Source organism: Suillus subaureus, assembly GCF_016647635.1.
Source record: "Suillus subaureus strain MN1 chromosome Unknown BJ212scaffold_3, whole genome shotgun sequence".
NCBI classification, from domain to species: Eukaryota; Fungi; Basidiomycota; class Agaricomycetes; order Boletales; family Suillaceae; genus Suillus; species Suillus subaureus.
In genome coordinates, this window is record NW_024538559.1 from 1,422,101 (window position 1) to 1,447,951 (window position 25,851).

Genomic DNA, 25,851 nt, shown 5'->3' on the forward strand with positions numbered 1-25,851 from the left:
GCCTCACTGCGGATCATGGCGCGTGGGCTTCGCTTCAACATCTGCTCTTTGGAAAGCTCTTACTTTCCCAATTATGCTGTCCCTGATCTAGAGACACGAGTGAAAAATTTCATTCCGGTGGAGTTGTCGTACTCGTGTCGATTCTGGGGGACACATGTGAAAGCTACGTCCTTCGAGCCATCGCTTGCTAAGGAAGTCGAAGCATTTTTCGATGGAGAGCGCTTCCTGTTCTGGCTGGAAGCACTGACTCTAGTCAAGGCCCTAAACAGTACAGCGCGTTTCCTCTCGTCTGTTGCAGATTGGTTTACGGTACGTAATTGTAGCTCATTCTTTGGGATGCACGGGGTCTCACACGTGGTAATGTTCACAGGAAAACGCTGAGTATATGCATACCAGCGATGATGCTAGAGATGCCCAGTACTTCATTCAAGCTTTCGGGACTACCATTTTACACAGCACTCCGCATTTATACTTGTCCGCTCTGCCATTTGCTCCAACGCAGTCGACGATATTCAGGAAATTTGCTGCAAAGTTTCCCCGCACTCCTCGGGTTGTTGCTGGTCATGTCACACGGTGGTCTCTGATGGAAAACAGACACCATGGGCACGCCGGCGTTATGTCGATTGCAATCTCACCAGATCGAAGACGTGTCGTGTGTGGTTCATACGACGGTATAATCCAGTTGTGGGATATGGAAACTGGCGAAGCTTTGGGTGGCCCTCTCCGAGGGCACAGTGAGGCCGTTCGTTGTATCGCAATCTCATCGAATGGAAAACGCATCGTGTCTGGTTCAAACGATCACACGATCCGGGTGTGGGATTTAGAAACTGGGAAGGCATTGAGTTCTCCTCTCCGAGGGCACACCACCTACGTCCTGTCTATCGCAATTTCGCCGGATGGACAACGCATTGTGTCTTCGGGCGACAAGACGATTCTGGTGTGGGATGCGCAGACTGGCGAACAATTAGTTGCCCCCCTCGAAGGGCATACTGATATCGTTCGGTCTGTTGCAATCTCGCCGAATGGACGACATATTGTGTCTGGTTCAGACGACACGACCATCCGGGTGTGGGACTTAGAGACCGGGAAAGCATTGGGCCCTCCTGTCCGAAAGCACACTGATGCTATTCTATTTTTAACGATCTCACCAGACGGAAAACGCATAGTGTTTGGTTCAAACGACAAGATAATCCAGGTGCTGGACGCGGAAACCGGCGAGGCAGTAGGTGCCCCTCTCCAAGGGCACACTCACCGCGTCTGGTCGGTCGCGATCTCAGCTGATGGAAAACTCATTGCGTCTGGTTCGTCAGACAAGACGGTCCGAGTATGGGATGCAGAAACTGGCAATGCATTGGGTACCCCACTCCAAGGTCACACCCAGGCTGTATACTCCGTCGCATTCTCGCCGGATGGAAAACGTATTGTCTCTGGTTCATATGACACGACCATCCGGGTATGGGATCTAGATTTTGTAAACAAGCACCAGCTCCTCATATCTGGAAGACCTGCAATATGTTTCTCCTCCAACCCAACTCATGCCCTTTGTTCCCCTCTTTCCTTTCTCCAAGATCTTTCCTCCCCAGCCTCTCTCGCCCCCAACGAGGAAGGGTGGGTTGAAGGTACCGAGGAACATCTTCTCCTCCGCATCCCTGTCGACTTCCATCGGTCTGTGTACATCCCGGGTGATACGCTGGTTATTCCCAGTCACACGTTGCAGTTGGATTTGAGCCATTTTGCGCACGGCACCTCATGGTCCAAGTGCAGAGGTGCACATTAATATCTCTTGTAGATTGCGCTTCATAGTCAAGCAATGGACCCGACGCTCTGTACATAGTAGCTTGCGTAACAATGTACTACGTGTATAATGATACATCATGATAAAATTGTCCCAAGTACTTACTATTTGTTTATCATTTGACGAGAGCTCAGGCTAGCTTACCTCACAGTTTGAGTTAGGTCGAGACTACAGTTATGACTCTTGAGCTTGACCTTTATGCTTACTCGTAACCATGTCATTCGCACGAGTCAGCTATTGAGAGCATCAGTTCTATTGCACCCTCACATTCATTTCACCACAACAGCCCATCGCACCATGGGCAAGAACAACAAGAAAAAGTCCAACATCATTCCTGCTGAGACCTACCTCCGCCTTCCTCCGCTCGCAGATGCCTCCCTTGCTGACCAGCCCATCATCGATACGCACACCCACCTCGTGTCGACGTTCTCGACATACCGGAGCAAGTACAAGAACGGGACGCTTTACACTATCCATGACTTCGTGCGCGAGATGTACCACAATCGCAATGTGAGGGCGATCGTAGACGTGTGGTGCGAGGCACCTGTGTTAATGGTGTGGAAGGAGCTTGCGGACTCAGCACTAACCGCAGAGGATCGGAAACAGAAGTGGGGAGGCATCGATTATTGGTTTGTGATGGGTGAGCTATCCGATCGTGCACTGTTCTCGATCATTGCACTGAGAGATGATTCTGACAGGCGTTCACCCGTGTGTACTGGTCCGGACGTCTCGCACGGGAGTGAACTGATAATCTCCCCAGGCACGATGCGAAGTCATACAACGATGCAGTTGAGGCTTCCATGTATGTTTCTACGTTCCTTATAATTCCGGTGATTTGATTCGAGAGTTTTAGCCTTGAAGCAATGGCCCACCCACGATGCGTAGGCTGGGGAGAGATGGGTCTTGATTACCACTACGACAACTCCCCACGGGCAATCCAGCAAGAAGTCTTCATCCGGCAGTTGAATCATGCTGTCAGGCTGGGCAAGCCACTCACGATCCACACCCGTGAAGCGGAGGCAGACACGGAGAGGATTCTCATGGAGCACGTCCCTGCCGATCACAAGGTACTTCCAGCGATCACTCTTGTTACTGATTCCCGAGGCTGATGATTTAATGGATCTTCTTTCAAAGATACATATACATTGTTTCACAGACTCTCCAGAATTCGCACAGCGACTACTTCAGCATTTCTGTAATTTGTACATCGGGATTACTGGTAAGCCGGTCATTATTGAGTTCGATAAGCTTCGGAACTAATTCATACATACAAGGGGTTATCACATATTCGACGAATGTGAATACGTCGAATATCGTTAGTCAGATGGCCATGAGCGATGGTGGACCGCGTATACTACTGGAAACAGATGCACCCTTCATGGTCCCTTCCAACCTCTACAATTCCATACCGGAAATCAAGGGTAGCAGGTTGCCCTTGTGTCACACTGCCATGATCCCGTGGGTTGCAGAATATACCGCAGGAAAAGCTGGGCATCCCTGGAATGGTGCAGCTATCATGAAGCGCGCCAATGAGAATGCAAAAACAGTATACGGCGTCCAATAGAACCAATGTAAATCTTGACTGGAGTTCATCAGCCGTGGAGTACCACTGAACGTGAGGGCAACACATAATTTGTAAGTTACAGATAGCAATATCAGCGCGGAAAGCAAGGTATAGTTGTGGTATATGTATTATTTATCTCCAATTCATCCCAGGTAGTAGCAATGGTAATGGGCAGGCCCGCATAGAGAAGTTATGCTTGCTTGTCGATAGACCGTTGTGATGTTATTTCCTTGTGGTCGAGTGCACGTTCAATGAACGCTTCGCGGGCTTCTGCGCTGACTGAACCGAAAATGATATCCATCTCCTCTAGACTACGACCTTTGGTCTCGGGGAGGAGCCTGTTGAGCATAGTGTAAGCATCGATCAAGTAACCAGTACATGAATTGACTGACAGGGAGAAGACAGCCATTCCGCCAATATTGATTGCAGCAAACATCATGAAGAGCTTGAATCCTAGATCAGACTCAAGTGTTGGGGTGACCTTCGCCACAACGAAGTCTAAAGGACTGAGTTAGTAGCATCACAACATCTTGCACGACTTAGTACGCACTCCATAGCCATTGCGAACCAGAACCTACGGCCAATCCGTAATGGCGAGTCCGTGTGGGGAAGATATCAGAGACATAAACCCACGGAAGAGGACCCCATCCCATGGAGTAGAAGCAGACGTAGATGTAAAGCATGGCAGCCATACCTTTTGAAGAAGGTGCCGGTGGCGGCGCAGACTGACCCGGCTGAAGCGTGACAACAGGATGTGTTTTCAAAATAGCGCCGATGATAAAGAACGTGATTCCCATTCCCATAGCAGATATGAACAATGAGGCTTTACGACCAAGACTCTCGACAAAGAAGAACACGAAAAGGGTGGTCGCAATGACTTTCACGATACCGTAGATTCCGGAAGCCAAGAGAGAATTGGTTGTCCCAGAATATCCGATCTAAATTCTGACGTGTAAGTGAGGGAAGAGGGTACTGTACGGGAGACTCACGGAGCTGAAGATCTGAGGTGCGTAATAGCCAACCGAATTTTGTCCGCTCCATTGCTGCAAGAAGAATATCATAAATGCAATGACAAATCGGATAAAGTTGCCCTTCCCGAAGAAGGCTTCTTTCAATCCAAGGCCTTGACGGGCCTCCTGTTCTTCACGAATAGCAGCTTCAATTTCAGCAAATTCACGTCGTACTTCATCTGAATCGTAGGGCTCCCTCCGCAAGTAAGCAAGATTGGCGATGCCTTCCGCAACACGACCTTTGGATGCAAGCCAACGTGGAGACTCCTGTAATAGAACCATCTGAGACGATCTATACAAGTTCGGGGATGACTAACCTTGACAGTGAACAGACCAAGGCACATTATACCTGCAAGAACGAGCTGAAATCCAAAAGGAATCCTCCAGACATTGGGGCTGCTCGCCATGTGGAGGCCAACACCAACTGTTTAATTATTGTGAGTGCCATATGGTTAAAATGAACGAATGCGGACTGAACGGTTTATGAAATATGAAATCATGACACCAATGGCCACCATGATCTGAAAACATCCGGTGATACGGCCACGGACATTCTTTGGTGAGCATTCGGAGACATAAGCGGGCGCAACAGCAGAGATACCGCCAATGCCGACGCCGGAGACAACTCGGCCGCCGTAGATATATGCAATACCCCGACTTCCACCGGCAACCGTAGTAAGTATCTACATAGAATCGCCTGAGTAAGAGGCCTATCTGATAACGAGTTTAATAGAACCACTTACAGCACCGATAATGAAGATGATGGTAAAACCAATTAATGTCAGTCTTCGTCCCAACCAAGCTACGTGATGATCGGAATGCATCAGTCTACCGGCGAGAGGTCACTATCGTACTAACCTGAGATAGGTGCACTACCAAGAGCGCCAAAGAATGCTCCTGCCTGCAACACAGAAACAACATTGGAAGAGACCTCAGTATCCTTGCTTTTGTTGATTTTGCCATCGGCGTCGACTAGACCGAAGCTGGTCTCGAAGTAAGTCTGGGAGACGACACCTCCAGCTATACCGCTAGGACATAATCAGAGACACGCTTATGATTTTTCAACAAAGAGGAGCATACGTGTCATATCCGAACAGGATGATGCCCCAGTAAGCCACGAGTGCGAGCCCTGCAAAGTTGTGAGCGAAAAATGTGCACCAAAAAACGTTGCAACTGACAGTATACGCGAATATTTTTGAAAATGTCATCACTGACTCGGAACATGTCGATGAACGCTACGAGGAGAGATAAAAGTTGCGCTTGCGATATGCGACCACATTATATATGACTGTATGGCAGATGCAATTTGCTTCCACGGATCCCCCAACTGATCGATTTAGTAAATCGCTTAAGTTCCGCCGGGTGCCTAGTCTCGCCTCGTCTTGCGTGACAGTTGTGGTTGCTCCCAGATGTCGCCTTACACTCTAACATTACCCAGCACATTTCCTCGCTACTCACAGATGCAGGCAACTGGTCACGAACCCACCGGGTACCTGGCCCCGAGCGGCCCACCGGTCAGCGCCGGGTCCCGGCGGACCGTTGTCAACAGCATTGCAGTACTAAGCAACGGTAAATTGTCAAAGTTTACAACTTCAAGTTCATGTGAATGAGTAGTCACTTGAATGACAGCCACTTCGATGACCCGACGCGTGACACCCCGAGCCACACAAATCTTGCAGTCTTGTGTTCTGAGTGCCGTCCGCACATCCCAGTCCCTCAAGCTTTCAATATTAGAAATTTCAAGGCCTCCTGCAAGTTCGCCATGCACTCTTTCCTCTTCTATTCTGTCCCTTCTTTTCATCTACAGTTATAATCCTCGTGATTTATTCAGACCAACTGCTTCTTTCTCTCATCGCCTACTTGTAAGCCTTGATATACGCCCGTCCGCCCCTGCATACTGTCCTGAAAGACTTGCAAGTCCAGTTCACTCGAAGCTCCGCACCTATACCCGTTGATCCGTTAATAAACTCATTCTGTCTTCCAACTCGCCACATAGCTAATGCGACTTGGAGACTCAGAGTGGGTATTCCAGCTATAAATGACGGCCCTCGAAAGCGCACTTCCCTTGTATGACGCAAATTCTACTTCTGCGTCCGCAGATTCCATCCAATACAGACAACTATCTGTGTCCTTCTTCCAAACAAAACAGTGATAATGACCTATCCTTCATCCGTGATGATGTCTCCTCTCACGTTTTCGCCCCTTCCTCTGCTGTCTCGATTGTCCATGCATGTGCCGTTACTATGCCATCTTCAGAGTTCTCGAACCTCCTACAAACACGCAACATCGAGGGGTACACGACGTTGCATTAGGCGATTGTGAATAACCAGCCAGAAGCTTTCTCGGCGTGGGCTAGATTTATTTCCAAAATTTCGTCTGATTGCTCATCCGACTTGCGCCTGGCATGCATGACAGCCAATGACCAGGCAATGTTTATACGGTTGAGCCTTCAATTGGAGGCAATAGTAATGACCGTAAGTACATAATAATGCCTGCACACTACACAAAATATGAGTTACAAATTTATTGCAGGGGTGCGTCATATGCTTTGTTCCTCACGAGTCACGCTGATATGATGGCATCAATCCCTGCAGGTCGTATATGGTCGTTGCGCTTTTTTATGGCGCCTACTAAGGGGATTTGGTGCACAAAGCTTAGTCTTTCTCACGACAGATTCTTAACACGTCCAGATGTTGTACTTCTGATCAAGGCCCGGAAACCTGGTGCAACGCATAAAGCGCTGGAAATACCGTTAGAATCGACAAGGTACGAGTCTGAGCCCATGCCTCTGTTGATAAGAGACGATATTATTAAAGTGAATTTTACTGAGAGTGATGCTTTGTGCAACGAGAGACTATTCTAAAAGCTGCGTATACTCCACAAAAAGATATTAAATATTGTTCGTACGTTGGTACGTTGTTTCTATGTGAATTACCAGTGCATGACTACCATATAATCTTAGAATCCATGAAGAATGGGCACGAAGGCCGTAACGAGGATATGCGATGATGCGAGTTCGTTCTTGTCGAATTCTATCGTCAGATAAACAAGCGAGACTCTGAATGACTGTCTCACCATCAGTAAACAAACATGTCACAGGGGGAGTACATACCTTTTCACCTTGAATTGACCAAGGCCATGACATTCCGACTGCGTAAGAAGGACGTCCCACCGCTCTATTTCGTACTCCCTGTAGCGTCCGGGTGGCTTGACATAGCACATTCCAGAGAAGAGAGCATTGAAGACATGTCAGAAGACGATGACAGGAAACTATCCGCATTGAATGGGAAACTGTCAAGACTGAAAGGATCTGTAAAGTCCAGCCCGAGCGCCCCTCCCCTGTCCATGCTCACAGTGGACATCTGGGGAAGGTTCTCAAATGGGGAATATGTGGACTCAGAATGCTGAGGGTAAAGTTCGGCGTTCTACCAAAGCATCGATAAGCAGTCCTAAAGTGCATGAAAATACTCACCTGTTGTCCGAAAGGAGAGTTAAGTTGTGACATAGCATCAGAAGCCTGTGTCTCGAACAAAGGACCGTCCTCTCGGTCTGGAGGAGGCCATGCATATGGTATTGAAGCACCAAACCATGCATCTCCGTCAGGCTGCGAGTTCGGAAGGTCGCACGCTGGAATGAGAGGTGAAGCAATTGGCTCCGAGGTGACGGAGTGGTACATGGTGGTGCGACTCGGGCGACGAGCTAAATCGTCATGAGTAACCAAGAACGGGGCCCAAGAGTCAAGATCTGTAGACGGGTTCACTGGTTCCGCGCCAACAGGGGGACAGGAGGATGAGCGTCGTGGGCGCGAGGGGGCAGGATAGGGAGTAAAGCGGGCGGCAGCCTGCACAGTTTGCTTTGAGCTATCGCTCATGTCAAGTCCGCGCTGCACTAAAACGGACGATAATTCCGCTCTGCGGGATTCCAGCTCTCTCTCTTCTCTAGCGATGCGGTCACTCTTGAGCTTCCTTTGCTTTGAAGTTTGCTGCGCAGGCATGTATTTATACCCAGGGTACATCGCAGCGTGGCGCTCTTTCTCTTTCAAGGCAAGGTCAATCCACGGTTTCTGTTGCTCTTTCTTCATGCCTCTCCAGATTTTGCCTGCGATACGTGATAGGTTCCGGTGGTCACTTTCTACATGACCAGGAATTTTCTTTTGCTGGACAAAGTCGCAGCGGAAGAGAATGAACGCATTGCGGGGACGAGGAATGTGTCCAGCAGGCTGTCGCTTGGCATGCGACGTCCGACTCGTCTTTGGAATGAGGTCTGCGACTCCTGGTATAGGCAATTGAATGACGTCGGGAAGCGTGTTCAGTGACGAAGTGGAATTGGAGGCGCTTTGTAGTGATTCTGACGAAGAAAAGGATACTGGGGTTCCAAGATCTACGGGCGTGAAGCCAGGTGACGGGGAATGCTGGAATGTATGTTGAGTGAGTGCTGGTTGGTTATAGCGTCGCGGACGCGAAATAAACACTCTACAAGTATCCTCCAGGGAGTGTCTGTAGCTCATTGCGAGATGAAAGAAAGGAAGATGTCGAGCCACAGTATAACATCCCGGCGTTTTGAAGTGGCTGGAAAGAAAGGGAAAACGCACCCGAAGAACTGGCATCTCAGAATAAAGATCTCTTTGACAGGTTAAAGTGGAGTATTAGGACCTATGGGGACACGTTGCAGGGGCAGCGCTCCCACTCATCGACAATTGTCCAGGATACCTAACGTTGTGATTAGTGACGCCTTTGTGGAATATGTCAGTTTGGTCACCCTGAATTACTGGGTATTCTCGGTCCCATCGTCGATCTTCATCCGTGTCCAGATCCACTGTTGCACTCCGCGATTTTGAGTTCCTTTCCTACTCCGCCCATTATGGACCTAAAAGAAGGCGTATTAATATTCTGTCACGCGGCCAAATATAGCTTGGTACGGTACGCTAAGCTTGGTACAATTACCTAGTGTATGCATATCGAGCCACAACATTGCAACGCCGAGATCGATAATGTGACACGACATGATGATGCAGAAGGGACTGACATCAACCATTCTCAAGCCTTCCGCAGAGAAGAGTGATCCACTGGTAGTTCCAGTGTTGGCAACTTACAGGACTTGTACGGTGAGTTCGAGACTTGGATTTCGACAGGCCATCCGTTCACCATTTTACTCTGGCCAGGGCACCGCAGAACTGTGCCGCCGCACCTCGGTTCTCGAGAGTCGAGGGTCCCTGGTCACTAGTGGCGTACCAAACTCCTGATACTTAATATTTAATGCCAATGTAGCGCACCGCAATAGCACCGCCTGTAAGAGACTAGCGTGCTGATAGGCCAGGGGTATGAGCATGAATCCAGGACGACATTAATTAGATCGGCGAAACCGCCTTCAGACTTCGAGCTTCAAAGCCGCAGTTCAACGGTAGCTCTCAAGTGACGTCACACCGTCAATGTCACAGTCACATCTGCACTCATTAGCTAATCCTCCAGTTAACAGAACTTTGTCGATCAGACGGGCCGTCCCGGACAGTCGGGTGTCGGGCTAGATCCGAGAAAATTGGTGTAAGATTGCATCTGACTCGTTTGTTGAAACGTTCAAGAAATGTCACCCCTCGCACACCCTTCGATTCAAGGTAGGTGCCATATAAAAATGAATTGATATTTGAGCGACCGGACATACTAGATGGTTGGTTCCGTGAAATCTCCTCTCAGTGGCCTGGTCAGGCCATGACCCTCAAGGTCAATAAGATCTTACACATCGAAAAATCTCTTTATCAGGACGTTCTCGTCTTTGAATCCGAGAATCACGGCAATGTACTGGTCCTCGATGGTGTCATCCAATGCACTGAGCGAGACGAGTTCTCGTATGTCACTCATGCACCAGCCCTTGCTCGAATCACTTGACCCTTCTGTAGGTATCAGGAGATGATAGCACATCTACCTCTTGCCAGCCATCCAAACCCGAAAAAGGTGCTTGTTATTGGGGGTGGCGATGGAGGCGTCGTTCGAGAGGTGCTCAAGCATGATACAGTTGAGGAGGTGGTTCTCTGCGACATCGATGAGGTATGTACATGAATAGGTGCAATGTGCAGGTGCTTTTTTGACGGAGGTACAGGCTGTGATTAGAGTCTCAAAGAAATACCTCCCACACATGTCTGCGCTGCTCGACTCTCCTCGCGTCAAGGTCTTCGTTGGCGATGGATTCAAGTTCCTTGCCGAGAACGAGGCAACCTACGACGTTATAATCACTGATTCCTCTGATCCTGTTGGTCCAGCAGAGGCTCTTTTCCAAAAGCCCTACTTCAAGCTTCTTCATGATGCACTGACTCCTGGGGGGCACATATCAACACAGGCAGAATCTCAGTGGCTCCACATTCCCTTGATCGCCAACCTTTTGAAGTCGACACGCGAGTTGTTCGCAGTTTCGCAATATGCCTTCGCTACGATCCCGACATACCCATCTGGCCAGATCGGATTCATGGTGTGCTCGAAGGAGCAAGGTCGGGACCTCAGTGTGCCCGCCCGCAAAGTAACCGACACTCGTTACTATAATGAGAACGTGCACCGAGCGGCCTTCGTGCTTCCACAATTTGTTCAATCGTTCTTGGAGGACGGAAAGGACATTCTACCTGTATTCGGACGTGCTGCTGCGGCTGCTAAGGTCGCGACGGAAGGCAAGAAAATTCGCAAAGTACTTCTCCTTGGTTCTGGTTTTGTTGCACGCCCGTGTGCTGAGTATGTTGTGCGTGACCCGTCCAATGAGCTAACAATAGGCAGGTCAATTAAATATATACCTTTTGGTGATTCTCATTCCTTCCATAGCATGCCGCACGCTCCAGAGTGCACACGCATTGGCAGAGGGCCTCCCAAATGCACAGGGCATTTCTCTTGACGTCAACAATACCAATGATCTTGAGGCTCAGGTTGCTGCACATGATCTCGTCATCTCTCTGATCCCCTACACGTACCACGTGACTGTCATCAAGGCTGCGATAAAGGCCAAAGTTCACGTCGTCACAACCAGTTACATATCCCCTGCAATGCGTGAACTTGATGAGGAGGCCAAGAGAGCGGGCATCATTGTCATGAACGAAATTGGTCTTGATCCTGGCATCGACCATTTGTACGCGATCAAAACAATAGATGAGGTGCATGCAAAGGGTGGCAAGGTGAGCTACTGGTACTTTCGATCTCTACAAACCTTACATATCTCCATAGATCAAGCAGTTCCTATCATACTGCGGTGGTCTCCCAGCACCAGAGTGCTCGGGAAACCCACTCGGCTACAAGTTCTCGTGGTCATCTCGCGGTGTCCTTCTCGCCCTGCTCAATTCAGCAGCCTACCTTTCCGAGGGTAAACAGCTTGATATCTCTGGCAATGAATTGATGGGATATGCCAAACCCTACTTTATCTCGCCTGCATTTGCGTTCGTGGCTTATCCGAACCGTAACTCCGTGCCCTTCAGGGAGTGGTACGACATCCCAGAGGCAGAGACTGTGGTCCGCGGCACACTCCGATACCAGGGATTCCCCGAGTTCATCAAAGCGCTTGTTGAGTTGGGCTGGCTCGATGCATCCGAGAAGGACTGGTTGAAGGAGGGCTTGACCTGGGCCCAGGTCATGCAACAAGCGATCGGTGCTAATGACGCTGCAGAAAGGTAAATGACTGGTTGTCTGAATTCGTGCAGAATACATAATTGAATCGACAAATATAGCACCCTCGTTGCGCACGTGAAGTCGGTCTGCAAGTTCCCTAACGATGCTGAAGCTACTCGTATCATTTCCGGACTCCGCTGGATTGGACTTTTCTCATCGCAGGCTGTGAAGCCCCGTGCAGGAAACCTTCTCGATACCCTCTGCGCGCAACTCGAGACGCTGATGAAGTACGAGCAAGGCGAGCGGGACCTCGTCATGCTTCAGCATAAGTTCGTGGTCGAGTGGGCTGACGGCAGCGAGGTATGTATTCGCTACAGGTATATCAGACAAATTTGTTAATCACCTTCTAGCAAACGCTTACCTCGACTCTCGAGCAATATGGAAGCCCGTCTGGACATTCCGCAATGGCACTGACTGTCGGTGTTCCTTGTGGTATTGCGACCCAACTTGTGTTGGATGGCGTTTTTAAAAACCCCGGAGTTCACGCCCCATACACAAAGGAGATTTGTGACCCCATCCGTGAAATCTTGGAAAGCGAAGGGTTGGGTCTGGTGGAGAGGGTGCTGTGAGGTTACACATATCACAGATATCTTGCTTGTTGTATAAATGAAAAGGATGTACTAGAGATAGACGCACGTACATCATGTTTCCTCGCGTTTCATGATCACGCGATCAGTTACTCTGTTATTGTAGGGTTTGAGTCGGGTTTGACTTTTGTTATTGTCTTTGACCATATGATACTGCGCGAGCAGCCACTGCACTCGTTATTACATCTAACCACCATCTATTGCAAGGATGTCGCAACCGCGAAGGTCACCTCATGATTCGTACGAAACTGAGACAACAGATCACCAAACAGAAACAGAAACTATACTGCTCAAGCACCTCCCACTTAACCCAGACTTGCCTTCCCCGTTGCAAAAGGATGCACACTTACAGTTCTTGGTTCGAAATCTGATACAAGGCTTTCCATCCCGCTATATTAGTCAAGATGCAAGCCAACCATGGCTGCTCTACTGGACGCTCCAAAGCTTCAGCGTCATGGGCGTAGCGCTGGATCCCAACAATAAACAAAAGTGCGTGGTACAGCTAGTGCCATGATATCATCGGGATGAACTCAAGATGTGCTTCTTTTGCAGGGCCATCGACACTATTATGGCATGGCAGCATCCAGATGGTGGTTTCGGAGGTGGGCCGGGGCAGGCTGCGCATTTGTTGCCGACATATGCAGCGGTCTGCGCGCTAGCGATCGTTGGAAGGCCTGGTCCAGGAGGAGGATGGGATCAGATCGATCGGTGAGTGCCAAACTATTACCCATATGGAAGTGTTGTTAATACTTCAGCCAGGGAGAAGATGTATAAGTTCTTCTTGTCCCTCAAGCAATCAGATGGGGCGTTCCTTGTAGCACACCATGCAGAAGTGGATGTTCGGTTTGTGAAGTTCTGATCAGTTTTCTGTCGATGTTCGCTGAAGCAGGCATCGTATAGTGGTACATATTGCCTCCTCGTGACGGTACATTTACTGAACATGCTGACGCCGGAACTTTTGGAGGGCGTCCCTGCCTTCATTATGTCATGTCAGACTTACGAAGGAGGCTTCTCATCCGCATCCCAGCCATACTTCTCCCCTGAGCCAGAAGGTCCTCCAACCTTGCTCGATTCTCCGCGTCCGCCCCTCGGCGAGGCTCACGGCGGGTACACTTTCTGCTCTCTGGCGTCATGGGTCATGCTTCAACCGTACCTTGCTCTGCAAAAGCCTTCGCTCCAGCGGCCATCTCTGAATTTCAAGACGCTGCTGCGGTGGCTGGTGCAGATGCAAGGCTCGGAGATCGAGCTTGGTGGTTTCAAGGGCCGTACTAATAAGCTTGTGGATGGGTGTTACTCCTGGTGGGTTGGGGGCTGCTTTGCATTGTTATCTTCGCTAGGCATCGTTGGTGCGCATAGCCGTGATGATAATCACGAATCTTCTACCGCCCATCAAGAGGACGAAGCTTGGGATGATATTGATGGTTTGTTATCTGCTGTCGTTGTGTGATGAGAGATGCTGATGAATGGGTGCATACGCAGATTCTTTGTGGGATCGCGCTGCTCTACAGCGCTATATCCTGTGCGCCGGTCAACACCCAGCAGGAGGCCTGCGCGACAAACCTCCAAAGTAATTCAGCTCTGAAACCATCTACATGATCCTCTGCTGATAATGTTCACAGGCCCGCAGATTCGTACCATACATTATATTGTTTAGCAGGACTATCCTCGGCTCAGCATAATGTTTTCCTGTCATCTACTCGGCAGGATGCCATTGTTCGTTGTTGGAAGACCTCGCCTGGTAGGTCGTAAAGTTTCATCGAAAAAGCTAGTCTCTCATTCCAATCAGAGTCCACGCACGAGCAACTTCGTCAAGCATGTTTCTTGCACTCTCTTTCTTGGACAGAGGAGGAGGGCACATCTCGTATACTTGGAGCGCAAAATAACCGGATGGTGATTTACTGTGCCAATTTCGACGTGTCGAAGACTGATCGAGCTTTTATGCAGAATGCGACACATCCAGTATTCAATCTGACAATGACACACACGGAGGGTATCATGGCGCATTTTTACAAACAAACGATTCCTTCACGGCCTAAGAAAACGTGATAGGCGCTCGAGGACAGATTAACACAAAGAATCGTGTGGTGTAGAGTATCATGTGGTGTAGAATATGTCCCAGGAACAGAAACTGCATCTAAAACTTTAAAGTCAAGACAGTAAATGACGACTGCGAAGCTTTGCTCAAGCTCTGCCAACAACATATTTAGAAGAACTGGAGCGGCACGTGTTATGCCGTGGGCATTTTCGGAGTAGTGACCTACTTCTGATGTTTTCCGTCCATGCTAGGGAACACATTTACATTCGGATCACAAGGCTGTGGCATATAAAGAAGGAACATCAATAGCGACCGAGTCATCAACAAGTCTTAGTCATTCCTTGCCGCTTTATCAAGACTTTAACAAGTTGTCTCGGAGTCACATCCCAAATAAAAACTTCCCTTCATCTTTCAAACACGATTGCCTGGCAGAAGGATCTTGCGGATGCCACCGAATATCATGCGCCCGGGATCCGAAGGCCTCGCATCAGCTGTAATACCCTTGTCTGGTGTATGACGAGCGGCGGGATTGAATTGGCAACATACATCAAACACAAAAATACACCACCAGACATCCCAGTGCTGTCAGTCTCTGTCACAACAGCGGTAATTGTTGTGTAAGACAATCCCTCTCAAGACTGGACAGCGGCGCCTGTATAGAGCTGCGTGGGATTTTTCGGGTGCTGTAATAGTGGTGGGGTTCTGTTGGAGGAAGCGGGGATTTCAGGCAGGACATGCGAGCGGCGCGGGGCCCGATAACGCGTATGTAAGTCACCCCGTTACCGCTGATAATTATAAACGATGAGCTGATGAACCTAGCAGGGTATACGAGCTCTTAGGAGTTGTCATTAATATTCACATGCATAACGGCTCAACTATGATCTCGGTCTCAACATTGCATGTTCCGAGTATAGAGCCTTCGGCCACTAACTGAAACACCACCTTCAAATATGGACCTTATCTCCCTCAACGCTGTTGCGGTGGCGCCCAAATCTTACGTCATACCCACTTTGGAGATTGTGCGCATGTGCTATTCATTCTCGGAATCAATGAACATCGATGAGAACGTGAAAAGATTGTACTGCCATCACCGTTTAGGAGCGTTTAGATCATGCCGCTGACAGTGTATTGACTCCAGGCTATGCAGGCTTCGTGGTGAGGCGCGCGCGTCTAGGTGTGTCCCAGGAACTGACCGTGCAACTTCGTGATTCAGGTGCCTGCTCATATGTCTCAGAATATCTGTACTTCCATCTCGATCTAATGGCGCTGCATGCTGATATCAAACATATGTAGCAGTACCCGCAGTTACATAAAGCCTCCTACCGCATCAAACTACGAAGTCTGAATTCCTTGTTCCTACACAATGACGGTCCAGTCTGCAGCTATCGCAGCTGGCAAGGAGCCTTCAGAGAAGGAAGAGCAGAATGCGTATGTTCTCGAGAGCTACCATGTCCCTGATGGCACTACGCCCAATCTCGAGACATACATGTACTATGCCAAGATTCAGCGTGACAGGGAAGCCCTCTCTGCCAAGACTGATGCTGAAGGTGGCCGCTCGGGTGGCCTGATCTCGAGAATATTTAATCGCTCCCAGGAATCTGACAAGCGTTCTGTTGCATCTGATAGGAAGAATGTAGCTCCTTCCTCAGAGGAGGGGGGCGGCGCTATAGTCACCGCAGGCGAGTACCGTGCAGCTTCTGGGGCTCTTAGGACGGCCACGTGGGGGAGCGTGTTCTATCTTATTACCACTGGTAAGCTGATTGACAGATTTGATGATTTTGATGGGTTCTATGACATCTTTCCAAAGACATTTTGGGTCCTTACTCTACCCCGTGGACATTCCAACAAGTCGGATATGGTCCTGGTGTAGCCTGTTTCTTCGTCTTCGGCATTTTGGCTGCGTACGGTGGCTGTCTTCTATGGTGGATGTTCTTGAAACTGGACTCGGAAAGGTATCCAGTCAAGTCTTTCGGAGACTTAGGGCAACGCATCTATGGCCGTTGGTTCAAGTATCGTACGTAAACACACTCATGGATGTAGAGCATCGATTGATCACGTAGATCTACAGTCTGTGACATCTTGCAAAGTTTGCAGCTCGTGTTCAATGTCGGGATCATTATTCTTCAAAATGGCCAAGGCCTTTCGCAGATGGCAAAGTTCAAGGTACCCTTCTCATGATTTGGCGCATGTTGACATCTAACCTACCCCTATATAGCTATGTTTCAGCATCTGTAACGTTGTCTGGGCTCTGGCTGGAATGATACTGGGTCAAATTCGGACTCTTCAGAAGTTTGGCAAGGTCGCCAATGTCTCTATCTGGCTGAACGTCATGGTATTGATTATGACAATGGCCTTTGTGGCTCACTCGCCACCTAACTATACTGCGTCACCGTTTGGACAATACGCAGGCCCCGTGATGACTCAGGCAATCAACCTACAGCCTTTCCAGGACCAGCTCAATGGTATCATGCAGATTGTGTTCTCATACGGTGGAGCGTAAGTCATCATAACTCATGAAGACATTCATGTGCAGATGAACAAATTATTTTAGTATGATTTTTGTCGAGTTCATGGCTGAAATGCGGCGTCCAATGGATTTCTGGAAGGCTATGGCATTTTCCCAGGTCTTCATCTTCATCGTATACATGTTCTTCGGCCTCTTCGTCTACACGTACCAAGGCCAATATGTTATTAACGTCCGTCGTTTCTCTCTTGACTTGGAATCCTATTGACGATGTTGTTGCAGCCGGCCAACCAGGGAATTTCCGCTTATGGTCTACAGACTGCGACAAACGCCATTTCTTTGACTGCTGGTCTCATTGCTGGTGCATTGTATGGCAACATCGGTGTCAAAGTCATCTACAACAACGTTTTGGTGGAGATGTTTGGTTTCCCCCAGTTGACTGTTGCTCGGGGTAAATACTACTTCGCCTTCTCTGTCATAGTGTATTGGTCCATTGCCTTCGTTATTGGATCCGCCATTCCGCTATTCAGCGACCTCTCGGCGCTGGTTGCTGCCGTTTGCATCTTCCGTGAGTATTCGTATTTTTTCTAGTTGCTCTTCTCACGGCTTAATCTCTTTTCAGAGTTCACATACACCTTCCCGCCATTTATGATTTTGGGTTACTGCATGCAACTGGATGCCACAAAAGGCGACGCACAATTTAACATCAACAACCCCCACGCCCATCGTGTTGATACGTGGAGGGATTTATCGCGTTGGAAACGTGCATGTACGTACCAACTTCTGCACAAAGCTCCCTCGCGCCAAATCTAACCCTGCCGTCAGTCTTCACCAAGAACGGGTTCTTCCACGTGTGGAATTTCCTTCTCACGCTTGCTTGCCTGTCTTGCGCTGTTCTGAGCGCGTACTCGGCCGTCAATTCGATCGTGTCTTCGTTCGACTCGTCGCATTCTGCGACATCGTTTAGCTGCAAGTCGCCATTGGACAACAGTGGTTAAGACATCAGGTGGTCAAGACATTATGATATGAGTTTGAATGTGTGTTTTTGTTTAATTGAAAGCTGTAGGATATCATAGATAAACTCACAATACTGAACCTGGGTATGATATAGTTCTAGCATGCTCACCCTCAACATTAATCTAATGGATCACTGAGAGGAATATATACAAGTACCAGTCATCTTAGGATCTGACAAAACTCCCATGATGAGAACCACTGGAGGGCTTGAGATGCACCTCATCTTCATCACTATTGGTAACTTTGATTCAGAGGTTTGCTCCAAGGCCACTAGTGTTGTGGAAGTCCGATTTGGTCCAGTTCAACAAGAAATTTTGTGAACACTGAACTGGACCTTGTGTTCAGTTCAATCATTTTGCTGAATGCTGAACCAGATGCTGTGAACATGTTCACAGCATCTGGTTCATGTCTGGTTCAGCATTTGAACATCAAACACATTGTAAATTTACTCAATTGTAATTGTACTAGTAGTAAGGAGTACTGGTACACTACTATGAAGCACGACTGAGTGAAAGTAAGGCAAAGCAAGACTAAAGATAAGTAAGGTCAACAGAAAGGTCATCTTTAGTCACATGAGTGAGAGGCTCAACACAAGTGGCAGCCTCAGCTGCAGCCTGGATATGCCTGTTGTGATAAGCACTCTTCAACAATTGGAGTGCCTCGAAGATATCAGGTGTGAGCTGGTTGTGTTGACTCTGATCTGTGATGCTGCCACTTGAAAAGGCCCATTCTGATGGCGTGGCAGAACCTTGTATGGCAAGATAATCTGGGAGTGAGTGAATCAGATTCCAAGCAAAAAAGTTGCATGAATCAACAATCATGTTTGAGTAATCATGTTGTGTTCAGTGTATTGTGTGTATGGATGATGTGATCTTGTATCATTGGTGTGAGTGGCCTAAAATGGAAGCATACATGGTTTATTTAAGTTATGACATCAGTGTTCAAAAAGGTTTGGACATGTTCAAGGAATGCTGAACACTGAACTGGACCATCGGTCCAGTTCAGCCTATACTCTGAATGTTGAACTGGACTGCAGTCCAGTTCATGAAAAGTTCAGTTCAAACTGTGGTTCAGAACCAAACCTCTGCATCACTAAAGGCCACACTCCAAACTTGGCACTGTATCACTTACATGCCCATTGCCAGTGCTAAGTTTGCATGCATCCCAATTATCAAACCATTCTTCAAGCACAGCTATGTCATGAGTGCATTGATCTTGTTTGTGCATAGTAGCTACTTATCAATAAAAAATTGGTCCTAGCCATCTTTGAACTCTGGTGATGTTCTCAATGTCTGCCAAGGTACTGATGCTCAATAATGTCTATACACTTATGGTATGTCTTTGGCATCTATGGAAATGAGGTGATTACAGATGAGGTCTGAAGTTTTGGTATTCTGGTGGGGATGAGACTGGGATATGGATGTGAGGTTGATACAGGTCCAGAATACTGGTGGAGCAAAGGTCTGGATATCTGACTGGAGGAAACATGCTCAGAGTGGACAGGATGGAGGTGGAGGAGCACACTAGCTGTGGAGGTCTAGAGGTCCAGATATCAGGAAATCAGTGAGAAAAAGGCTTTCATAGATGTTATTGACAGAATCAGATCAAAAATCCATGAACACAGTTATATTCCAAGTCAAAATGATACATAAGTGGGAACAACATGACTTTGAATGACAAGAAACTACAAGAAAACTATAAGTCTGATGCTGGTATGTAAGATGTTGCAAGGGTGACCTATGGTAGATAAATGTTGATAGACCATTGCTAGAGTGTGACTTTATGATACAGTGGCTCAAAAAAGTGTCCCAATGTTGGTGGGTTTTCATGTAATTGCTTCATTGTGAGTCAAGATGTGGGAATATGACTAAGCTATAGGGAGGTGTCAAAATGCTCTGCTTCTTCACTTTGTCTTTGTTCCCCATAGCGTGGGAATCCGATGTTATCATGTGAAGATATGGACATTTTAATTTGGTGACTCATTGGGACACTTTTTTGACTTTGAATTTGACCAATACAATCTCTATAATTCTAGTACTTGGTGTTTCCTCCTGTTGTTCTAATCACTTCTACCACTCTTATAAACACATTCTTTATCAATTCCTAGCATTACCCATCAGTAATCTTCCCCCACCATGCTGCAACTCCCTCCCATAGCTGAAATAACCCCTATTCTCATTCTCAGCTCCTCTCATCTGTCTACCAGGCAGAATTCTACTAAAACTGGTCTGAGCAGGAATACTACTGCTAGAGTCATCAAAATTGCCATTCCAAATAAAGAAAATATCAAATTACATCACCTTTTTAAGCTCACTGTTATGAACTAGGATGGTCGCAACGTCAACAGCTCAATAAGAGCGTCGGTTGAAGTTGAATAAAAGACCTTACAAATGTAAGGGTCATAAGACAAAACAAAGAGAGTGTCTCTGTTTTGAATATCAGTCTAGATGACTTAGAATTGGGGATTCTAAGTGAAAGATGTTCTGGTGAAAACCTAGTAAGATTAAAGTAAAGATCTACTAAGTACATGACCAGGTATATATAGGATGTAAGTACTTTAGGGTAGGTGCAATGAGTCAGAGATAAGAGATGAGTCATTGATAAGAGACAAGTCAGAGATAGGAGGTGAGTCATCTAACAACAGCTGCGGTGATCACGATGTAATACAAATATAGAAATGAATGAGTCTAGTGATGGTGCAGTGTGGCGTGGTCATGACGTAATACAAGTGTAAGTGAAGAAAATGAATAGGGGCAAGCGTAACTGTAACATTACCTCTCATTTAAGAATGAAGTCACCAACTTCAGTCATCCTGGTTAGCCCGGTAGATAGGATCAGCGTCATAATTTGAGTCCAACAAATTGTTTTGGTCCTCAGTAATAGGAAGCGACCTATTGGCTAATTCAGCAGCATGATAGATGGCATCCTGCTCAATCTCCCAATGAGCAAGGGCTTCATAGAAACCGGGGTCAGTCCAAACCAGTGGAATGACTGCTTCTCCTTTCAGGTCTTTACAAAAGACCAATAAGTGTCCGGGTGCATACTCCTTGCAAACCTGACAGTAGTACACTGGGCAGTTCTTGTGATGGTGTCTGGCAGCATGGCAATTGCGGCATACAATGTTATCAATTGTCGCTGTTTTTACTGTGGTGACAGTGGTTGACTGTGCTGGGGGAGAAGGGGATCTAGATCATCATTTACAATTTCTGTGTGGGGAAGCCAACATGGTATGTTTGGCAATGCGGGCGGATCTGTGCCTAATAGGGTATCAACATGTAGTGGGTGTGATGAGGGTAGGAGACGGAGAAGCTGGTACGTCAAGTACAGCAATAGGAGGGATATCATTATCCTGATGCTCAATGGTAATTGTTGGAGGAATTGGTGGTGGGACTGGAATGGCAATGTGCAGAGAGGGAGGATGTGTGACTGGGTCAAGAGTGATTCGTTCTGTGACAATATGAATAGCTTCTCTGATAGCTTCCCTAGTATCATCAGGCAACAGGTGGATTGCAGTATTATGAATGCGTATATGAAGATGACAGAAGATGGTCTTGTGACATTCATCATCAAGGAGATTAGCAGTGCGCTCAATGAGACTAGCATCTCTGATAATTTGGATGATGAGTCCACTAGATATTGCTCCTCTTTCTCCTAAGAGGTGATCTATTTCAATGGCGTATTGCTGGGATGTGATAGTGGATTCGAACAGAGTGCTGGTTTCAACTTGGTCAATGATTGAGAAGTAGTCAGTGAGAATGGAGTCATCGGTCAGGGTAGAATCTGATGACGGTGGAGAAGCAACCGGGGAGGATGCATTAGCAGTGAGGTTGGTGGTGGTGGCAGTTTGATAGTCGATGAGAGATGATGGATTGGTGACGTTTTCAGATACAGTATTCATAGCAGTGGTGAGCTCTTCAATTCATTGGATACAGAGGCGTAGTCATTCAAGAGACATCGTTCTGTGGTTACAATTTGTGAGCCTTCTTATATGCAGTGAGGATGTCAGGAGCGTTGCTAAGGTTCTCTTCTGGGACCCATTCATTACTAGTGGAAGAGTATCCTTTCCAGGATAAGAGATAGCGTCTTCGTTTACCCGTGCCTTTGTGTGATAAGATTGCATCGATTTCATACTCTTCTTCATTATCAATGACATCTGGGGGTGGATCATGGAAGTTTGGGCCGTGAACCTCTGTCTGGTGATAGGACAATAGTTCAGAAGCATGGAACATGGGATGAACTTTCCATTGTGGTGGAAGTTGGAGTGTGAAAATGATGGGGGATAGTACTGTGGTAATAGGAAAGGGGCCATATCATTTCGGTGCGAGTTCTGCAATGGTAACTGTGTGATCAAGTTCTTTCCTGATAACCAAACCTTATCTCCTATTTTCCACAGGTGATATTTCTGTCCATGAGACTGTTCCACCATTCGCTGCATAGTGAGGTTATGGCAGGACAGTGCTTCTTCTCTTGATTTCTGGAGTGAGTGAAGTCTATCTTCTGCTGCGGGGACAGTAGAGTCGGGGAGTACATAAGGAAGGGCCCTTGGTTCGTATCCCATCATCAGGAAGAATGGGGAGGCATTATGGGAGTCGTGTTTTCGATGGTTGTGTACAAATTCTGCCATTGGGAGATGTTCTACCCAATCTTTGGGGTGATTTTGGCAATAGATTCAGAGATAGGTTTCAAGTTCTTGATTAAGATGTTCAGTTTGGCCATCAGTCTGGGGATGATAAGCAGTAGATGCAGCTATGTCATATTTCAGAAGCTTGGCAAGAGCTTTTGAGAATTTTGATACAAATTGTGGCCTGCAATTAGAGATAACTTTCTCATGCAGGCTGAATTGGTGGTAGATATATTTGAAAAACTTCTTGGTGACCCCTTTGGAAGTGATGGTTTTTGTGCAAGGGATAAGGATTACCCCCTTCGTAAGCCCATGGTTGACCATGACCATGACAGAGTCAAAGCCAGCACATGGAGGAAGGTCAGTGATGAGGTCAACAGAGACCTGGGTGAATGGTGCTGCAGCAGCAGATGGGATGGGAACAAGGGGTGGGGTTGTCAGATGAGTGTCGGATTTCATCTGCTGGCAGAGGGTGCAACCTTCAACGTATTTACGGATATAGGTACCCATAGAGGGCCATCAAAAGTCCCGCTTAACCAGTTCTTCAGTCTTAAAATGCCCAGGGTGACTGGCAGTGGCATGATCATGACACCATTCCAAAATAAGGTGTTGTCTGGCAGGACGGACATAGGCACGGTTTTTATAATAGAGGATATCATCCTTTATCATCCAATCCGCAAGAGCAGATTTCATAGGGGGAAGAGAAAGACCATCTAGAGCGTCGGAGGCAGTTTGGAAAATGGGGTCAGGGTTGGAGGGATTGGGGTTCACAAGGGAAGTCATCAGTTCAACATCAAGAAGGCGCGTGAACAAAGAGTCAGGAAGTAGGGTGATATCTGCATTGTCGCCAGCAGTGTCGCCACCATGATCAGGGCGGCGGGAAAGTGCATCAGGGGCAGCAAGCTTGGTTCCTGCTACATGATGAAGCTCAAGATCGTAACAGGATAGAAGCAATTGCCAACAGGCTTGCTGATGAGTTAACTTTTGGGCTGATTGGAAGTATAGAAGGTTTTTATGGTCGGTGAAGACGAGGATGGGATGTGGGTTGCCTTCCAAATAATGGCGCCATTCAGTTAAGGTGTGAATAACAGCTAGAAGCTCCTGATCAAATATCTGGTAGTTACGTTCTGCGGGGTTCAACATTTGTGACAGGTACCTGCACGGGTGGTAAATGCTGTTTTCATTGGTTTGTAGCAATACTGTGCCAGTAGCGACGAGTGAAGCATCGGTAGCTACTGCGAACTGTCTGCTAGGATCTGGGTTTTGCAGGATGGGTTGCTTCAGGAAGCATTCTTTTAGGGTAGAGAATGCTGATGCGCAGTGGTCTAACCATAGGAACTTGACATCTTTCTTAGTGAGGTCAATTAGGGGTCTAGTGATGTTGGAATAATGGGGAACAAAGTTTTGATAAAAGTTGCAGAATCCCAAAAATGACCGAACTTCTTTCACCATTGTTGGGATAGGCCAATCATGAATACCATCAGTTTTGGTGATGTCCATTGCAACACATCCAGGACGTATGATCATGCCTAGATATTCCACTTCTTGTGCATCAAACATGCATTTCTCCGGTTTTAGGAACAATTTTTCTTTGCGAATTCTTTCAAGGACATGCCAGGTCCGATTTTGATGAGAAGCAAGGTCGTTGGAGAAGATCAAAATATCATCCATGTATATGATGAGCCATCCTTTGTTAATCTCCTGTTGGAAAGTTCGGTTCATATATGCTTGGAATGTGGCAGGGGAGTTGCATAGACCAAAGAACATGACGTTTGGTTCAAACAGTCCATACTCAGTAGTGAAGGCAGCTTTCCACTGATCGTCAGGATGAATCCAAATGTTGTTATAACCAGAACAGATGTCCATCTTTGTGAAGTATTTTGCACCATGCAACTGGGAGACTAATGAGAGTGGTAATGGGAGAGGATATGCATTCTTGACCATCCAATCACTGATATACCGGTAATCCTGGCAAGGGTGTAGGTCTCTGCTTTTCTTTCCTATGAAGAAGAAACCGCTTGCCTGTGGCAACTTTGACTTGGAAATGAAACCTTTCTTTACATTTTTGTCAATGAATGCTTTGATGGCAGTGCGTTCTGCTTCTGATAAAGGATATACCTTTGACATCTTGGGAATAAAACTGGGTTTGGTTTCAATGTGATGGTCAATACTGGGTCATTCAGGTGGTAGTTGGTTAAGGCCATCTTTAGCAAAGATGTCAGCGAAATCATGAAGATAGGAAGGGACCAGTTCTTCAAATGTCTTCTTCTTCTGTTCAAGTCCAGCTGCTAACATGAACTGTTGAGCTTTGTTACTGGTTTTGACATATTCTGTAGGCCATGATAAGGGTGTAACCATAGGTTTCTGTTCTGTGGCACTAGTACCATCTTTGGTCAATGGGGTATCCATTGAAATATTGGTGATGACCCGAAGCTTGGTAGCATCAATGGGATATTCAACCAAAAACTCGTTGTCAAGGTGATACTCAGCAAGTTTGCGTATGGGTGGTGCATAGTCTGAAGTCCATATGTCTTCTTCGGTGTCAAAGGAATTGTCATCATCATCAGGAATAGGGTCAAGGTTGGGCAGGACTGGAGGTGCTTCTTCATCAGGGATTTCTTTGATGGTGGCTCATGGTAATGACTCCCTGGGTGATACTACAACTGGAATCGGTTTCACAGGAGGCACCTTCGGCAACACTACAACTGGAGTTGGTTCTGATTTACAACTAGTTCATTGGAAGAGAAGTGGGAGGCTGTTCTTTCATCATTCATTGTCAATGTCTTCTTTGATCAAATCACTCTTCTTGGTCTGAGAGAGTTCTAGTGTCTCCACTTTCCATCTGATTACTGGATCCATGGCCTGTAGCCAGGGGATTCCAAGCAAGATCTGATCACGACGACCAAGTCACATGATATTGAACTTTCCGATCATCGATCATTCATTGATTTTCACTATAAGAACACAATATCAAGTGATAGCACCACCTTTTGCATAACTCCCATCTGCGGTGGTAACTCGGAATGGTTTGGTTAATTTGTGTGTCCTGATGTTGTGGAGTTTAACAAAGTCTTCAGAAATGAATGTTCTGGCGGCGCCGGAGTCAACAATGGCAGTTGTTTTG

The 25,851-nt window shown here is 47.3% G+C and overlaps 8 protein-coding genes across 8 annotated transcripts; 5 read left to right on the forward strand and 3 right to left on the reverse strand.

Moving 5' to 3' along the window:
- Nucleotides 1-1,462: 1,462 nt before the first annotated feature.
- On the forward strand, nucleotides 1,463-1,777 carry BJ212DRAFT_1260721 (uncharacterized protein; the record flags this gene model as incomplete). The annotated part of the gene is made up of 1 exon (XM_041330130.1): nucleotides 1,463-1,777. A coding segment is annotated over one exon (315 nt), but the record flags the coding sequence as incomplete, so codon positions are not given.
- A 315-nt stretch (nucleotides 1,778-2,092) lies between these two features.
- On the forward strand, nucleotides 2,093-3,359 carry BJ212DRAFT_1476051 (uncharacterized protein; the record flags this gene model as incomplete). The annotated part of the gene is made up of 5 exons (XM_041339317.1): nucleotides 2,093-2,505; nucleotides 2,556-2,597; nucleotides 2,649-2,862; nucleotides 2,930-3,014; nucleotides 3,070-3,359. 5 exons carry the CDS (start codon nucleotides 2,093-2,095, stop codon nucleotides 3,357-3,359), a joined length of 1,044 nt encoding a protein of 347 aa, XP_041198486.1.
- BJ212DRAFT_545904 (general substrate transporter) lies at nucleotides 3,303-5,798 on the reverse strand. The gene is made up of 10 exons (XM_041343463.1): nucleotides 5,548-5,798; nucleotides 5,450-5,498; nucleotides 5,228-5,397; nucleotides 5,113-5,171; nucleotides 4,848-5,052; nucleotides 4,687-4,793; nucleotides 4,349-4,636; nucleotides 3,910-4,297; nucleotides 3,752-3,857; nucleotides 3,303-3,697 (listed from the first exon to the last, which is right to left on the reverse strand). Exons 1-10 carry the CDS (start codon nucleotides 5,591-5,593, stop codon nucleotides 3,550-3,552), a joined length of 1,566 nt encoding a protein of 521 aa, XP_041198487.1. The 5' UTR covers nucleotides 5,594-5,798; the 3' UTR covers nucleotides 3,303-3,549.
- A 2,544-nt stretch (nucleotides 5,799-8,342) lies between these two features.
- BJ212DRAFT_1202387 (uncharacterized protein) lies at nucleotides 8,343-8,549 on the reverse strand (the record flags this gene model as incomplete). The annotated part of the gene is made up of 1 exon (XM_041329096.1): nucleotides 8,343-8,549. A coding segment is annotated over one exon (207 nt), but the record flags the coding sequence as incomplete, so codon positions are not given.
- A 1,408-nt stretch (nucleotides 8,550-9,957) lies between these two features.
- On the forward strand, nucleotides 9,958-12,713 carry BJ212DRAFT_1322312 (Saccharopine dehydrogenase-domain-containing protein). Its single transcript, XM_041334458.1, has 7 exons — nucleotides 9,958-10,211; nucleotides 10,263-10,410; nucleotides 10,463-11,120; nucleotides 11,170-11,516; nucleotides 11,566-12,005; nucleotides 12,063-12,303; nucleotides 12,354-12,713. Exons 1-7 carry the CDS (start codon nucleotides 10,075-10,077, stop codon nucleotides 12,570-12,572), a joined length of 2,190 nt encoding a protein of 729 aa, XP_041198489.1. The 5' UTR covers nucleotides 9,958-10,074; the 3' UTR covers nucleotides 12,573-12,713.
- An 85-nt stretch (nucleotides 12,714-12,798) lies between these two features.
- BJ212DRAFT_1260793 (terpenoid cyclases/protein prenyltransferase alpha-alpha toroid) lies at nucleotides 12,799-14,636 on the forward strand (the record flags this gene model as incomplete). Its single annotated transcript, XM_041330135.1, has 8 exons — nucleotides 12,799-13,079; nucleotides 13,143-13,298; nucleotides 13,350-13,433; nucleotides 13,491-14,011; nucleotides 14,070-14,157; nucleotides 14,210-14,328; nucleotides 14,377-14,480; nucleotides 14,535-14,636. 8 exons carry the CDS (start codon nucleotides 12,799-12,801, stop codon nucleotides 14,634-14,636), a joined length of 1,455 nt encoding a protein of 484 aa, XP_041198490.1.
- Nucleotides 14,637-15,988: 1,352 nt separating this feature from the next.
- On the forward strand, nucleotides 15,989-18,376 carry BJ212DRAFT_1524215 (transmembrane amino acid transporter protein-domain-containing protein; the record flags this gene model as incomplete). The annotated part of the gene is made up of 8 exons (XM_041341721.1): nucleotides 15,989-16,376; nucleotides 16,433-16,639; nucleotides 16,694-16,788; nucleotides 16,841-17,121; nucleotides 17,177-17,321; nucleotides 17,372-17,657; nucleotides 17,712-17,858; nucleotides 17,915-18,376. The coding sequence occupies 8 exons, from the start codon at nucleotides 15,989-15,991 to the stop codon at nucleotides 18,085-18,087; spliced, it is 1,722 nt and encodes a 573-aa protein (XP_041198491.1). The 3' UTR covers nucleotides 18,088-18,376.
- A 356-nt stretch (nucleotides 18,377-18,732) lies between these two features.
- BJ212DRAFT_1234139 (uncharacterized protein) lies at nucleotides 18,733-18,891 on the reverse strand (the record flags this gene model as incomplete). The annotated part of the gene is made up of 1 exon (XM_041329520.1): nucleotides 18,733-18,891. A coding segment is annotated over one exon (159 nt), but the record flags the coding sequence as incomplete, so codon positions are not given.
- Between the last annotated feature and the right edge of the window lie 6,960 nt (nucleotides 18,892-25,851).